The 15,965-nt window shown below is 40.7% G+C and overlaps 2 protein-coding genes across 11 annotated transcripts in view; one reads left to right on the top strand and one right to left on the bottom strand.

Annotated features, from left to right (window-relative positions):
- The window catches only part of KCTD9 (potassium channel tetramerization domain containing 9), a 30,489-nt gene extending 26,662 nt beyond the window's left edge, over nucleotides 1–3,827 (bottom strand). For 2 of the 3 annotated variants that reach the window (XM_058550497.1, XM_058550496.1), the window contains exon 1: nucleotides 3,737–3,827. In XM_058550497.1, coding sequence (XP_058406480.1) covers nucleotides 3,737–3,784 — 48 coding nt within the window. In that variant the 5' untranslated portion in view covers nucleotides 3,785–3,827. The remainder of the gene's footprint in view (nucleotides 1–3,736) is intronic. The other variant, XM_058550498.1, reaches the window with a different exon arrangement.
- A 728-nt stretch (nucleotides 3,828–4,555) lies between these two features.
- The window catches only part of CDCA2 (cell division cycle associated 2), a 49,042-nt gene continuing 37,632 nt past the window's right edge, over nucleotides 4,556–15,965 (top strand). Inside the window, exons 1-5 of one of the 8 annotated variants that reach the window (XM_058550489.1) lie at nucleotides 4,556–4,647; nucleotides 5,450–5,513; nucleotides 5,606–5,779; nucleotides 6,969–7,123; nucleotides 11,269–11,394. In XM_058550489.1, the coding sequence (XP_058406472.1) occupies nucleotides 5,450–5,513; nucleotides 5,606–5,779; nucleotides 6,969–7,123; nucleotides 11,269–11,394 (519 nt within the window). In that variant the 5' untranslated portion in view covers nucleotides 4,556–4,647. Of the gene's footprint in view, nucleotides 4,659–4,809; nucleotides 4,978–5,015; nucleotides 5,316–5,449; nucleotides 5,514–5,605; nucleotides 5,780–6,968; nucleotides 7,124–11,268; nucleotides 11,395–15,965 lie in introns of those variants that run through there. The other 7 variants (XM_058550493.1, XM_058550492.1, XM_058550488.1 and 4 more) reach the window with 7 other exon arrangements.

The raw sequence follows: 15,965 nt of genomic DNA, 5'->3' as shown, positions 1-15,965 counted from the left end.
ATCAAATATATTTTTAAAATGTTTGAAGAGCAAGCCCTCCCAAGGTTCTTGTTAATGTTTAGATTTCAATAAGCAAAGGTTCACCTCAATTTTCACCTTTCTTCAAATCAATTCAATATAATGGGTTCATATGTGGATACTTAATACCAACAACATACTTCTGACCTCATATCAAAGCCAGAAGAAAACAGTTATCCTGGAGCAAGACTGTCAACATCAGTACAGAATGAGGATCCACTGCATATCCCACTATGTCTGCAGTGCCTGGCACAGTTCCTCACTCAGTTCCGAGCTGGCTGAATGAATGAATAAGTGATCCAACAGGCCTATGACTTGCATAGCTCATTATTGAATATTCTGAAGTAAAAAAAAAAAAGCACCTTATGTTCAAGATGTACATCATCGTCACTGGACATCAGGTTGCTCAGAAGCCACTCACTACATTCAGATATCTGAGTCCTCATTTCAAATTCCTTAATGCCAACTTTTACAAGAAATACTAAAAAGATAACAATGCAAATTCTGAGATTTTGAATTCATACGGAGAAAGGACGAAAAGTGTAAGCATAAATGACTTTTTTGGAGCAGTTGAAGAAAACAAACAAAAGAATCCCCCAAACTTAAAGATCCTAATTTTTTTTAGAACTATGGCCTTCAAAAGTTTTTGACCATGGAGCTCATTGGTAAAAACATATTTGGGCATGTGCTCAAACCTTTGTGTATTTACTTATTTTTGAACTATATACCACTATCAGAAAGAATGTTTTCCCAAATGATATGAGGATTTTTATCGACTTAGACAAGTTGGCCAGTAAGAATCTCCTAAGTATTTATCATTAAATTTAGTCTGCCAAATATAAGATTGACTTTGTTATTAAAAAAAAAAAGAAAAAAATCTGAAACTGTTGTCTTTATGTGCTGGAAAATATTTTTAAATGTCCTGCTAATTGGGATGACCCTATTGTCTAGTATTTCAAAGAACAATATACACTTAGGGAGAGGTTTACTGTTACCAGCAGTTATTAAATAGGACTTCAAATAGTCTTCTTTAAAATTTGGCAGTTTTTACTTCTTCTCAGAGCCAAAGAGATCCCTAGTTTTTTGTCTCATAGTTTGTATCAGGAGAAGTGGCAGCGCAGCTTTTTCTCATTGTTTACTTACGCTTGCATAATTAATACCATCTTCAATCTGCTACTGCTTTGAAGCAATCTTTTACAGCCACTTGGCATTTTGGTGAGGGGTTTAGTTAAAACTGCATAATACAAATCTTAACCTGGCACTTGTAAGCTGAAGTCCAGCTAACACATTCAGTGACTGAAGGCACCTATGTCTTTCCAGGTTGGAAAAATCAAGTTTTAATATTATTTTATATTTTTAAGTAAAAAATAAAAGGTATCGCTTCTCAAACTCTACTAGATCCTCTCGCACATCCTCTGTGGTGTAGCATCTCACTCTGGAAAGCACTGTTTTCGGGAATGCACAGGCCTCTCTTGAACATCAAAACATTCACTAGTTACGCTTATGTTTATTCGGTATACAGAAGTCAAGTCACCGGGAGCACACGATAGAGTCCCCTGCAGTGACTCTGTGCCTCCCCAACCTCAGGCTTCAGGGCCCAGTCTGGCAACCACTGAACAAGCTTTATAGGAGGGAAACTTATTTGAAAAAACAAATATTATTCTTATGACCAGGAAGTAAAAACAGAAACTAGGTAAATAAGGAGATAATGAAAGTGACACAGATATGTCAACTGGTAGATGGGAAATCAAACTCTACTTTCTACTAGCACTTTGTTTTAGCACATTCTTCTTAACATCATGTCATGATCATGCCAATCCTGGCTAAATACACTTTATTTACATAAAAATGCAGGCTGTTATGTATTATTCTGCTCTTTTTTGTCAAAAAAGAGTAATGATTTTTTTTTTTAATCAGCTGAAGGGAGAGGAGAGGAAACACTGACAACTTTGGCATAGAGTATGTTTTCCATTTGAATAGTAAAGATTATGGCATGATTTATTTTTTAATACTAAATCATACTAGTATTCTTCAGTTTGGGTTTTTATGATCTTTGTAACATAAACCTATTTATATTTAATTATTTGAGATGTGTTTTTTCCAATTTTCTGAGATTCTCTAGCAAAATATTTTTAAAGCAAAAAAAATTTAAATCCAAAAACCTAACCTAGTCAAAACTAGACAGCTTAAAAAAACCCAAAAACCTTATTAAAAGAATATGGTACAACTAACCCAACCAATCTCTGACAACAAAATTCTGCAGTTTCAGAAGAGATTTAGAGCACAGTTAAATCTTTATGACTGAGTCTAAACATCTTGTCTTTCAGGGAATAACATAGACATGATGGATAAAAAGGCCAATCAGAGGTCTGTTTTTGAGAACATATTACAATTGTAACTTTAGATATACCAAATCTTTCTTCCAGTAACAATATAAGTTTTAGATTATGAGTAGCAGCTAACAACAGACAAAACAGGTTTAGAAAAAGTTAATAATGGTCAGAAATAAGTAAATCTTGTGAAGCATATTTTGAAGTAGCATTTATGAAAACTCAAGAACTTGAATTTATCTCAGTTGTTTTTTATGAATGTTTTTTATAAATATTAAATCTCTAAAAACAGGAAAACAAAATTATAGTCAACAAACTACACTGTGGTTCAAATTTTTAGAGCATGTTTACTCAAAGTTGCAGAGTAGTTGGAAAGCCATTTTTTATATCGTGGCACAATTAAGTTATTTAAAATTTCATGTTTCCAAAATATGAAGGAAACAAAGTATTCTGGCAAATAATAATATAATGAGGCCAATTTACCTTTACCTTAGTCTCTAAGGCTTAGTTACTTCTAGACGTCATTTAGCCACACCATATATGTCTGCCTCGAACAGTCAAATTTTCCAAAGAAGCCGACCAACTTTCATGGGTGGGGCAAGAGGCTGAGAAGGAACAGGATTCATTTTGGCTTGCTCCAGCGTTGGAAAAATATTTAGTACCACGCCCTCAACAAAGGCCTAACACAGCAAAGAGTAATGTCAAATCAATCCATTTTGGTCTACTGTCACAGTCCTCTAAGGAACTAAAATAAGGCGAAACAACAAAGCAAGTACACAAGTTTGGCGGCAGCGGGACTCGGGGCACCTAAAAGATGGGGGGAAGGAGACCATCAAGAAAATGTCTCTAATTTTTAATCCTCTATTCGAGCTACGACGGAAAAATAGTTTCTTTATCCACTGATAAAGAGTTTAATTCTTTTATCTGATCACCCTTACATGTCTTAGTGGTTACCACCACTTTCTGGAGCAGATCATTACTCAGCACGAAGGTGGAAACAAGCGCCTTCTATAGCCGGGGGGGGGGGGGGGGGGCAGCGGGGTCTTCGGGGAGGAGGTGGAAAAAGGAACATCAGCACCAAGAGCTCAGGTGACAGCAGCCCTCCCTGTCCCGCACCTGGACTTGGCAATGATGAAGCACAAGCTGACCTGCGCTGGTCCCCGGGCAGCTGGGGAGTCGAAGGGCAGGCTCCGGCTGGGAATCCCGGGGCTGGGAGGAGGCCGCCAAGACCCACCTTCAGCTCTCGGACGCCCCCACCCCGGCGCACGCCCACCTCCCAGCTCCCAGCCCCTCTCCCCAACTTCAGCCTCTGCCCTGACGGCCCGCTCCGCACTCCGCTGCCCTCGCCCCCCAGCCGGGCCCGCCTCGCCTCCTTCCGACCCCCTTACCTTTCCATTCTTGGGGCTGCCGTTAAGGAACAGGGTCACCCGCCTCATCGCGCTGCCCCCACTGGGTCCTGAGTGAGCCGCCACCCTCCCACTTGGCTCTCCTCCCACCTTTTTCTTCTCCCGCCCCTCCCCTCCCTCCACCCACTCGGACTCTCCTCCCTTCGCCACCTTCTTTCTCCGGCAGACAGACACACACACGCACTCTCCGTCCCACACCCCGGGGTTGGCCGGTCCTCCTTCCCACCCCGCCCCTGGGCTCCTCAGTCCGCCTGGATCCCTTCCCCCACCTCTCCCAGACTGACTCTAAGCTCCACCAATCAACCGGCAGGGCCGGCCAGCACCCAGCCAATCATCGCCCTGCATTGGGTGGGTTCATACTAATCCAGCCCAGGTGGACGGAGAGAAGAGAGACTGCATTCTGTCGGACGGGAGGGTTTATCAGCCAATCAGAGCAGACCCTGGAGCCAAGCGGCGTCTCAAAGCGTTACTGAGCAGGCGCAACCCCAACCCCAGGTACAGCTTATCTGCATACAGAGGCGGGGTTTGAGGGAAGGAGGTGGAGCGCTAGAAACGACCCACACCAGTCAGCACCACCCCGCTGTAACCACCCCCGTTTGCTCAACCCACAGAGGAAGCGGCTGCCGTCAGGACTGGCTGATTGGGTAAGCGCCAGCTGCGGTTCTGTCAGGATTGGTCCAACGATTCTTTTCGAAGTTTGCAGCATCCAATCGAAAGGCGGGGGGAGGAGCTAAAAGAATAACCGAAGGGTTCTTCCGCGAAACTCCTGGAAAGTAGTCCCCGCGGACGCAGGTTAGCCGCCGGACCCTCCGGTCCGTGCGTCACCCGCAGCTAGCGGTGGCTTCTCTCTGAGCGCAGGCAGCCACTGCTGTTCCTGGGACGGCGAGGAAGAGGCCTGGGAGAGGTCGGAGAGGGCGCGGACACTTGCGGGTGGGGGCGGCGTAGAGACTCGCAGAGTGACGCCGGACGCCGCGGGGCGGGGCCGGCGATTTGAATCCGGCGGCGGGCGGCGGCGAGTCGAGGGGAGGGTGCGGTAACGCGGCTGCGGGGTCGGGGCGGTCGCGGCGGCGGCCGGGGACGAGGCGGCCTTCCGGCGGTCGCTTTCCCGAGCGAACCTTTAGGACCAAAGAGCCGAGGTCTGGAAGGCCGACCGGCACGACGCCCGTCTGCGGGGCCGTGTTCGCGGTGGACCCCGGCGGAGGAGAGCCGAGCGGGCGGGAGAGGTGGGGCAGTGGCCCGGCGGGGCTTCACATGCGGGCCGCAGAGCTGTGGGTTCGGCCGTTTCTCGAACTGTGCTCTGCTTATCCTGCCCCACCGAGGTGGGGCTCCTCCTGCCACCTGAGCTGCTCACCCGCAGGCTGTTTAAAATGCAGGTTCTGGGGCTCAGCCACACCTCCTGAATTGGAATTTCTGCGAGTCTAGAAAGCTGCGTGTTTCCCAGGGTGCGCGGATGATTCGGATGTTCGCTGAGGTTGAAAAGCCGTGGCTTGTAGTATGGGGTCTGCTTTGTTTCATCCTGAACAGGTTTCCTCCGTTTCTCTCTTTAATTTGAGCTCCAGAGGTATTCTCTTGGCATCTATTTTCATGCCAGCATCGATTGCATTAGGGTTCAGTCTTGCATGAGGATCTCGATAGAATCACATTAATCTGAGCGGTGTGGTCATTTTTGTTTCTTTCTTTCTCTTCTTCTTTTAGATGGATACCAACTTCAAGGACAGCAAGCTCCCTGAAACCAAGGAGTCTGCTGTTAATAATGCTGGTGTGTAGTAATCTATTGCCGCCTTGTGAAATTTAAGGTTTAGGTGTTTATCTTGAGAATGGTGTTTAACCTCCACAACATGTCTGTTTCAGAAAATGCCTCTTTAGTTTTTGGAAATGGGAACCTTGTAACTCCTCAGAAACACGCGCGCAAAGTGACTCCTAATTGTTGCACACCGGATAGTTTTAAATCACCTTTGAACTTTTCCTCAGTAACTGTAGAGCGCTTGGGAATTACACCTGACAGCTTTGTAAAGAACTCTTCTGGTAAGAGAAGTTGTCATTCTTTGCAGTGCTTTTAGAATTTAAAAATAACTTTAATATAACTCAGTTTTGTTCATCTATTGTGTCTTATTACTTGACGTATTTAAATTGACTCTGCAAACTTGCTTGGTCAAGGAGACTTCTGTGCACATACACAGTTCTTCTAGCGCAGCAGGATACCAGGGCCCCCGGGCATCCAGCATGACAATGCTCCTAAGTCAGAGTTGTGCTCTGTGCCCGAACTGGAAAAGAATATGTGTATGAATCACTTTTTGACCAGACACATGGGATACCGGAGTGTGTATACTACAAAAAGTAATACATTTTGTGGTTGTGTATGACAAAAGTAAAAGAAAGTTGAAGTGATTAAGAAAATATAACACTGAAAGATTGGAGTATGCCTCTTTTAAAATTAGAAACAGAAAATTTACCCAAAGGCTAATCTTCAAGAAGTAGGAACGAAATTCACAGGAGCCTGTGAAGTCTGACTTAGATGGCGAAGAAGGAAATAGGGGAATGGAATTAGATTAGAGAATAGCATTTAGGAATGGAGGGTAATGGGGAACTTGAAAGTCAGAGGGCCCTAGGCTGGGAAATAGGTGCTTGAGACAAGACCAGAGGAGCGTGCCACTCTATGTTCCCTTCTCAAGAACATCACTCTTAGACTTTTAAAAAGCTAGATTTATATTGTGTGCTTAGGTGTTTGGCCAGAATTCAGGGTAGTGTGCTGGAGGTAGGTAGGTATCTAAGAGAGAAATTATCTTGAAGAACTGGAAACAGAGAATACATGTGCCTAGGTGGAGTTCTTTCCTTTTAGTCTTGGGGATGAGACTAGTTCAGAAAAAGAGAAATTCTTAGTCCAAAGGAAGCTATTACCCACTTCTGTGTGCAGGAAATATGAAACAAAAATATGAGAACTATTAAGTAAAATATGTTCATGCCTTTATTCCACAACTGTTTGATAAATGTCTGTGTGCTGGGCACTGTTCCAGGAGCATGGAATAAATCAGTAGACAAAACAAAGATCCCTATGGAGCTGATCAGAACAATTTTGCCTATAATTTTCTATTTAGATTTCTGTACCGTGTGTTTATCAGGTTCTCTCTCAGGCTGGTACATTATGGGTAATCAGGACATGATTACTGATGATTGCCTTGTCTTATTCCAGTTTAAAAAAGAGTTTTCATTATAGGAAAGTCATCATCCTACCTTAAAAAATCCAGACGACGCTCTACAGTCGGTGCCCGGGGCTCTCCTGAAACAAACCATCTTATTCGTTTCATTGCTCAACAGCGGAATTTAAAGAATGCAGAAAAATCTCCTTTGACACAGAATTCCCCTTTTCAGGTATGATTTTCTTCTAAGCCCTGTCTAGGGGGAATGTTTTCCTCTGTTATGAAGCTTTTTTACAGTGTTTCTTCCTTCCAGTGCATCTCATCTGTTTTGGATCTGGAGAGGAGAATATTTTCTCTGTTTTACAGAGAGTGTGCAGTTAGCATAAATGGTGATGTTGAGCATGGATATATTAAGAGTTATGAGATCTTGGATAGAAATGGCATTCTATAGGAGCTTTCTATTTTATTTTGCAAATTTTTTTCTAGTTAATGTCTCTTTTCCTATAATGAAGCAAGGCAGTGTTTTCCAACCTTTTTCTTTTAGTATCTTGTCTCTAAGCGTCTAATTTTTTTGTGACTGCGATGTATTGGTGTGTAGGGGCAAGAGTTCCCCGAAAACAATGTATTTGGGATAACCTTCTGGAAGGGAGCAAATTATTTGTCAGCTGATGGGGAAGTATTTAGATATTTTTGCAGATTTTTATTGGAATGATACAAGCTCCCCAAAAGTCAAATAGTAGTACAAGGCTTACTATGAAAGGCACAGTCCCCAGCTTACCTTTCTTGAAAGACGACTACTTTTGACTCTTGGTATTGGCCTTCCTACTTTACAGTGTATTTATATTGCCACTTCCTTGTTTTTCAGTGTTACACAGCGCATGCGTGAGGCCTATAGTGCAGTGCAGTGGTTCTCAAAGATTATCTGCAGATCCCTAGGGATCCCTGAGTTCCATTCAAGAGGCCCATGAGGTCAAAACTATTTTTTGTTACAGCACTAAGATGTTATTTGCGTTTTTTCACTGTTGATATTTGCATTCATGGTACAAAAGCAGTGGTAGGTAAAACTGGTGACATCAAACTGTCATTTTATTCAGCACTGCTACACACTCACAGGAAATAATAATAATGCCACTTTCACTTAACATCCTTGATGAAGCGATAAAGATTATAAATAATTATTAATTCTCAACCTTTGAGTATTATGTGTCATGAAGTGCAAATTATGCATCAAGGACTTCCAGCGTACATCCAGAAATATGGTGGATGTTTCGAGAGAAATCGTGTGTGATTGAGCTGTGAGCTGAGCTAGCCACTTTTTTTCACGGAACATCATTTTTACTTGAAAGCATGACTGACAGATATCAAGGTTAATCAGACTTGGGAATGTGGCTAACATTTTCTTAAAAATGAACTGTGAACCTGCTATTTCAAGGAAAAACTGAAATATTTCTTACCAATGATAAAATGAGTTTTCAACAAAAAAATTAGAATTTTGGAAAACTGGCATTTACCACCATGAGCTTGACAACTTCCCAATAGCTAGACTTTCCTGATAGATCAGTGGGGGTATTAATGAATGTGATATTTTTATATTGCATAATAAAATATGTTAACATTTGGAAGATCTGCATAACTGAGTGAATCAGTATTTTCCAAATGACCAGTGCATGCAAAATAGACTCTCAAATTGCACCATAGGCCCATGAATTTTAACATAAGAAAATACGAAAAGTTCGTTGATGTGATTTCACATTTGACATTGCAATCAGCCTTTAAGAAATCTTTGCTAAATTTTGTGTCACATTAAAGAAGAATCCCCATAATTCTGAAAAGGCTATTAAAATACTCTTGATAGTTATATCCAATATGGACTGAGTCTTTGGTGTTCTCAGTAATTTTTGAGAATGTAAAGACTTCCTGGGAACTGCCGTTGTTGTAGATATGAGCATGGAGAGTGGAGCGGTATTGCTGGGGTTTGATTCTTTGCTTTATTATTCATTAGTTGTGACTTTTGGCAAGTTACTTACATTCTCGGTTTCCTCATGTATAAAATGGGGGTGATAATCATGGCAGGGGTTTCATGAGGATGAGTGAATTAATATCAGTAGTTAGAACTGTGTCTGGAACATGATATGCTTTAGATTTGCTATCATTGTTATTTCTGTGAAAAACAAGGATTTTGCTCTCAATCACATCTCCTAGCCACAGCTGTCCCAACACTTTCCCTTTTCCCCATCCTTCCAATACAGTCACTTACAAATTTTGTTTACATTAGGGTTTAGTGTGTGTTACATAACCATGTAGATGTTTTTTTGTTGTTGTTTTTGGTTTTTGTTTTTGTGAGATCAGCCCTGTGCTAACATCTGCCAATCCTCTTTTTGCTGAGGAAGACTGGCCCTGGGCTAACATCTGTGCCCATCTTCCTCCACTTTATATGGGATGCCGCCACAGCATGGCTTGCCAAGCGGTGTGTTGGTGCGCGCCCGGGATCCAAACCGGCGAACCCCTGGCCGACGCAGCGGAGCGCATGCACTTAACCGCTTGCGCCACCAGGCCGGCCCCCATGTAGATGTTTTTAACAAACGGCTATGTAGTATGTTATGGTCATATTTTCTTTCTTGCACAACATTTGTTTTTCCTGTAGTTAATAAGTACTTCTTTTTTTTTGGTTTAATCTTTTAATTTGTTGTATAATCTCATCCTCAAACTTGACAGAACTGTAAGCCTTAAGAGTCTATAGGTTCTTTTCTTTTTCGTTGATGTCTTCTGTCTTCTTCCTCCTGTTGGCTTGATTGCCATTTAGATTTGCTGGGTAGCTGTCAGTTTTGATTTCCTTTCACTGTGCTTGGTAATTCCCTTTTCCTCTCCCATTTGGATTCCCTGTTTCCTTGACCGCACATGTTTGTCTTTTCTTGGTTTGCTACCTCATTTTTCTGGAGCTGATTTTTCTGTATACCTGATGAAGTTGATTCTACTAGCACATTTGAATTATGGTTTGTCTTAGTATAGAAATCTAGGTTGGACGTATTTTCCATCAAAATTCTGAAGACATCGCTCCATTGTATATTAGCTTACAGAGGCAAAGAATTCAACATATATTTTGATCTCCTATCCTTTGTGTGTCCTGCTTTTTCGTTCTGGAAGCTCTATTCATGGTGTTATAAAATTTCAGATGAAATATCTTTCATTGTCGACTGTCGAGGACATTATAGTTTTGTTTGAGTTTCTTCCTCATCTCACAGAATCTCTCTTCTTTCAGGTTCCATTTTGCTACCTGAGTATTTTAGGCTCTGTCTCATGCTGAAATCTTTCTTCAGTTGGCTGGTGATCCTTGACTGACTGTTCATATTTAAAAGTGAGGCATTTTAAAAAGCTGACTGGGAGCTTACTGTGCATGGTCCTGGTTTGTTGGCTGGCACATTTCTGTGTAGGACAACAGGACCACTTTTTCATTGGAAGAATTCCCAAATGTCAGAATCCTATGGCTGTTTTCTCTTTGGCAGATCTGTTTTCTCTGAGAGGGATTCCTGGGCCTATAAACCTGAGCCCTAGAACTCTAGAAGTCAAACGTGGAAAATGGCTGAAAGTCTGACTGTTCACTGAGAAGGCTTGGACAAACTCTGTTTTCAGTACAGGGCCTATCCTTAGCTGTTATGGAGTCTTAAATCTCATGGAGTCCTAAATCTCTGTGTTCCCTCCAAAATGTAAAGACCCTTTCTTACTTGTGGAAAGATCTGTGCTACTGATACAGTTTCAATGTTGTTGTTTTGAGTCCTGCCCTTGACCCTTGTTTCAGAAATACCTGACAGTTTAGATACCTGAGCCTTTCTGTGGGTCTGCCCCAGGTCCGCTTGTTTCTTGTCAAACCTCCCTGAGGAGCCCTGTCAGTTTCAGCTTTCTCTGGCCTAAGTTGGTTTTTGCTGGTTGGCATTCCATAGATGCTGTTAATTTCTCTCTCATTTTTTTTCTTAAGAATATACATATAAACATAAACACACCCCCATACATATCATATGACTATACTAAAAGAATTGAATATATAGTTCTGGTATCTAGCATTGTGAAAAAGCGAGGGCTTTTACCTTGAGCAGTTTTTCTGAGCAAGGTCATGCTGTCCTTACCTTTTGAGATTTGCCTCTATTGTAAATATCCCTCGTTGCTCTGCTCTTTCAGTTGCTCTCACCAATCTGCTCTTTCCTTGCTCAACAAATTTATTGAATGCATGAATAAAATAATTTTAAATAGTTACATGTTCTAATTTACTGGAATGTTTTACAAATACACTAGTAGAACATTTTAGTTTTTTGTAAAGTGTAAGAGCCTGTATGCTTTAGTAATTCATCCCTTATTTATTTTCTCCACCTTCCCTCATTTTAGAGAGAAAGTATTTGGAGGAGAAGTCAAAGAGAAATGGCTCTCCATCTTTCGTCCACTGCTCTTGTTTCCTTCTTGAATATCTCAGCAACCACGTGGATGATCCATCCAGCATCCTGGTGGTCTCAGGTCCTTGACTTCCACAGCTCCAGTGATAATCTTTTTCCCTCTACCTCAGCATCACTTGCCTGGTCACTGCTAGTGTGTCACCTTTGCAGTCTTTAGTTCAACCATCTCTCTCTTACCTAGATTGCATCCTTCCAGTTTACTTAACAATTCTCTCATGTCATGAAAACCTCCCGACTATTGACCTTATCACATTTGCTCTATTTCCCCTCTTATCCCTTACCCAATCCAGATTCTGTCTTCCAACAGTATCAAATTTTCTTGCAAATACTTTTTTAAAAATTCAAAAAATTTATATAAATAAAAAAATATATGCACATAGTTTAAAGAATCAATTAATACTATAGGATTTATGTATAAAAACAATAGGGTATAGCTGCTGTCTCCTCTCGTTTCTCTTTTTACAAGGCTTTCATTTTCAACTTTTGTAGCTGATGCTTTTATATTTGCTTTCATATCTCTTAGTTACATGCTTATTCTGCTATTTTTTTTTCAATTTTTTTAATTGAGGTATAATTGACATATAACATTATATTAGTTTCAGGTGTATAACCTAAAGATTTGTTGGTTATGTATAATCCAAAGTGATCACCAAAATAAGTTTAGTTGTCTATCATCGTGCATAGTTAGAAAAATTTTTTCTTATGAGAACTTTTAAGATATACTCTCTTAGCAGCTTTCAGGTATGCAGTACAGTATTAATAACTGTAGTCACCATGTACATTATATCCCCAGGACTTATTTATCTTATAATTGGGAGTTTGTTCCTTTTGACCCCCTTCACCCATTTTGCTTTATTTGTTTTTCGACTCCACATATAAGTGAGATCATACAGTATTTGTCTGTCTTTGTCTGCCTTAGTTCACTTGGCATTAATGCCCTCAAGCTCCATCTGTTTTGTTGCAAATGGCAACACTTCCTTCTTTTTTTCTGGCTGAATAATACTCCAGTGTGTGTAAAGAAAATGTGTTATATATTCATTTATCTGTCAATGGACACGGGGTTGTTTCCATATCTTTCCATATCTTGGCTATTGTAAATAATGCTGCAATGAACATAGGGATGGGTATATCTTTTTGAGTTGCTGTTTTTATTTCTTTTGGATAAATACCCAGAAATGGAATTGCTGGATTGTATGGTAATTCTATTTTTAATTTTTGAGGAACCTCCACACTGTTTTCCATAATGGCTGTACCAGTTTGTATTCACACTTAACAGTGCACAAGGGTTTCCTTTTCTCCACGTCCTTGCCCACGCTTGTTATTTGTTGTCTTTTTGATAATAGTGAAGTGAAATGTCATTGTGGTTTTGATTTGCATTTCCCTTGTGATTAATGATGTGAGCATCTTTTCATGTCCTGTATGTCTTTGGAAAAATGTCTATTCAGATTTTCTGCCCATTTTTATTTATTTTTTTTAATAATTTTATTTATTTATTTTCCCCCAAAGCTCCAGTAGATAGTTGTACGTCATAGCTGCACATCCTTCTAGTTGCTGTGTGTGGGATGCAGCCTCAGCATGGCCGGGGAAGTGGTGCGTCGGTGCGTGCCCGGGATCCGAACCCGGGCCGCCAGTAGCGGAGCACGCGCACTTAACCACTAAGCCACGGGGCCGGCCATCTGCTCATTTTTAAATTAGACGTTTGGGGGCCGGCCCCGTGGCGTAGCAGTTAAGTCTGCGCGCTCCACTTCTGGCAGCCTGGGTTCGGATCCTGGGCACGCACTGATACACCGCTTGTTCGGCCATGCTGTGGTGGTGTCCCGTATAAAGTGGAGGAAGATGGGCACAGATGTTAGCCCAGGGCCAGTCTTCCTTGGCCAAAAGGAAGGGGATTGGTGTGGATGTTAGCTCAGGGCTGATCTTCATCACAAAAGAAATAAAATGAAATAAATCAGATTTTTTTTTTGCTGTTGAGTTCTTTATGTATTTTGGATATTAGCCCTTTATCAGATAGATGGTTTGTAATTATTTTCTGCCATTCGATAGATTGCCCTTTCATTTTGTTGAATGTTTCCTTGGCTGTTGAGAAGCTTTTTAGTTTGATGTAGTCTCACTTGTTTATTTTTCCTTTTGTTGCCTTTGCTTTTGGTATCAAATCCAAAAAATCATCGCCACGACTGATGTCAAGGAGCTTACCCTATGTTCTCTTCTAGGAGTTTTATGGTTTCAGTCTTATGTTCAAGTCTTTAATCCATTTTGAGTTAATTTTTGTGTATGGTGCAAGATTGAGGTCAAGTTTCATTCTTTAATATGTGGTTGTCCAATTTTCCCAACACCATTTAATTGGAAAGACTGTCCTTTCCCCCATTGTATATTCTTGGCTCCTTTGTTCTAAGTTAAATGGCCATATATGCATAGGTTTATTTTTAGACTCTCTATTCTGTTCCATTAATCTGTGGGTCTGTTTTTATGCCAATACCATAGTGTTTTGATTACTATAGCTTTGTAATATAGTTTGAAATCAGGAAGTGTGATGCCTCCAGCTTTGGTTTTCTTTCTCAAGATTGCTTTGACTTTGGCTGTTCAGGGTCTTTTGTGGTTCCATGCAAATTTTAGGATTGTTTTATTTCTGTGGTAAATGCCATTGGGATTTTGATAGGGATTGCATTGAAATCTATAGATTGCTTTGGGTAGTAGGGACACTTTAGCAAGATTGATCCTCCAATTCATGAACACAGAATATCTTTCCATTTATTTGTGTTGTCTTCAATTTCTTTCATCAATTTCTTATAGTTCTCAGTATACAGGTCTTTCACCTCCTTGATTAAATTTATTCCTAGGTATTTTATTCTTTTTGATATAATCATAAATGCTATTGTTTTCTTAATTTGCCTTTCTGATAGTTTATTATTAGTGTATACAAACGCAGCTGATTTTTGTATGTTGATTTTGTATCCTGCAGCTTTACTGAACTGATTTATTAGTTCTAATAGTTTTTTGGTGGAGTCTTTTGGGTTTCTGTGTGTAATAGCATGTCATCTGCAAGTAGTGACGGGTTTACTTTTTCCTTTCCAATTTGGATGCCTTTTATTTTTCTTGCCTAATTACTCTGGCTAGGACTTTCAATACTGTGTTGAATAAGAGTGACAAAAGTGGACATTGTTGTCTTGTTTGTGTTCTTAGAGGGATAGCTTTCAGTTTTTCACTATTGAGTATGAGGTTAGCTGTGAGTTTGTCATCTATGGCCTTTATTATGTTGAGGTACTTTCCTACTATATTTGGGTTTTCTTTTTTTCTTTTTTTATTATATTCGTTTTATTCAGAGTTTTTAATCATAAATGGATGCTGAATTTTGTCGAATGCTTTTTCTGCATTTATTGAGATAACCATGTGATTTTTATTCTTCATTTTGCTAATGTGGGGTATCACGTTGGTTGGTGTGTGGATGTTTAATCATCCTTGTAGGCGCCAGCCCAGTGGCGCAAGTGGGTGTGTGTGCTCCGCTTTGGTGGCCTGGGGTTCTCAGGTTTGGATCTCGGGCGCACACCAACACACTGCACGTCAAGCCATACTGTGGTGGTGTCCCATATAAAGTAGAGGAAGATGGGCACAGATGTTAGCTCAGGGCCAATCTTCTTCAGCAAAAAAAAAAAAAAAAAGAGGATTGGCATCAGATGTTAGCTCAGGGCTGATCTTCCTCACACAAAAAAAATCATCCTTGGATCTCTGGAATCCCACTTGGTGTATCATCTTTTTTTTTTTTTTTTTTTTTAATGAGGAAGATTAGCCCTGAGCTAACATCTGTCACCAATGCTCCTCTTTTTGCTGAGGAAGAGTGGCCCTGGGCTAAGATACATGCCCATCTTCCTCCACTTTATATAGGATGCCGCCACAGCATAGCTTGACAAGCGGTGCATCAGTGCACACCCAGGATCTGAACCCCAGGCCGCCGCAGCGGAGAGTGCACACTTAACCGCTATGCCACTGGGCCGGTCCTGGTGTGTGATCTTTTAATGTATTGTTGTATTTGATCTGCTAATATTTCGTTGAGGATTTTTTTGTCTATGTTCATCAGCAATACTGGCCTGTAATTTTATTTTTTTGTGTTGTCCTTGTCTGGTTTTGGTATCAGGGAAAAGTTGGCCTCATAAAATGAGTTAGGAAGTGTCCCCTCCTGCAACTTTTAGAAGAGTTTGAGAAGGATAGGTATTAAATCTTAGAATGTTTGGTCGACTATGCCAGGGAAGCCACCTGATCCTGGACTTTTGTTTTTTTGGGAAATTTTTGATTGCTGTTTTGATCTCCTTACTAGTGATCAGTCTATTCAGATTCTCTCTTTCTTCTTGATTCAGTTTTGGAAGGTTGTATGATTCTAAGAATGCATCTATTTTTTTCTAGGTTATCCAGTTTGTTGGCATATAGCTTTTTATAGTATTCTCTTGTAATCCTTTGTGTTTCTGTGGTATCTGTTGTAATTTCTCCTCTTTCATTTCTGATTTTATTTATTTGAGCCTTCTTTTTTTCTTAGTGAATCTAGCTGAAGATTTTGTTTATCTTTTCAAAGAACCAGCTCTTCATTTCATTGATCTTTTCTATTGTCTTTTTAGTCTATTTCATTTATTTCCATTCTGATTT

This window comes from Diceros bicornis, chromosome 11 (assembly GCF_020826845.1).
Source record: "Diceros bicornis minor isolate mBicDic1 chromosome 11, mDicBic1.mat.cur, whole genome shotgun sequence".
Lineage (NCBI taxonomy): Eukaryota > Metazoa > Chordata > Mammalia > Perissodactyla > Rhinocerotidae > Diceros > Diceros bicornis.
This window is presented reverse-complemented; position numbering and strand designations above follow the sequence as displayed.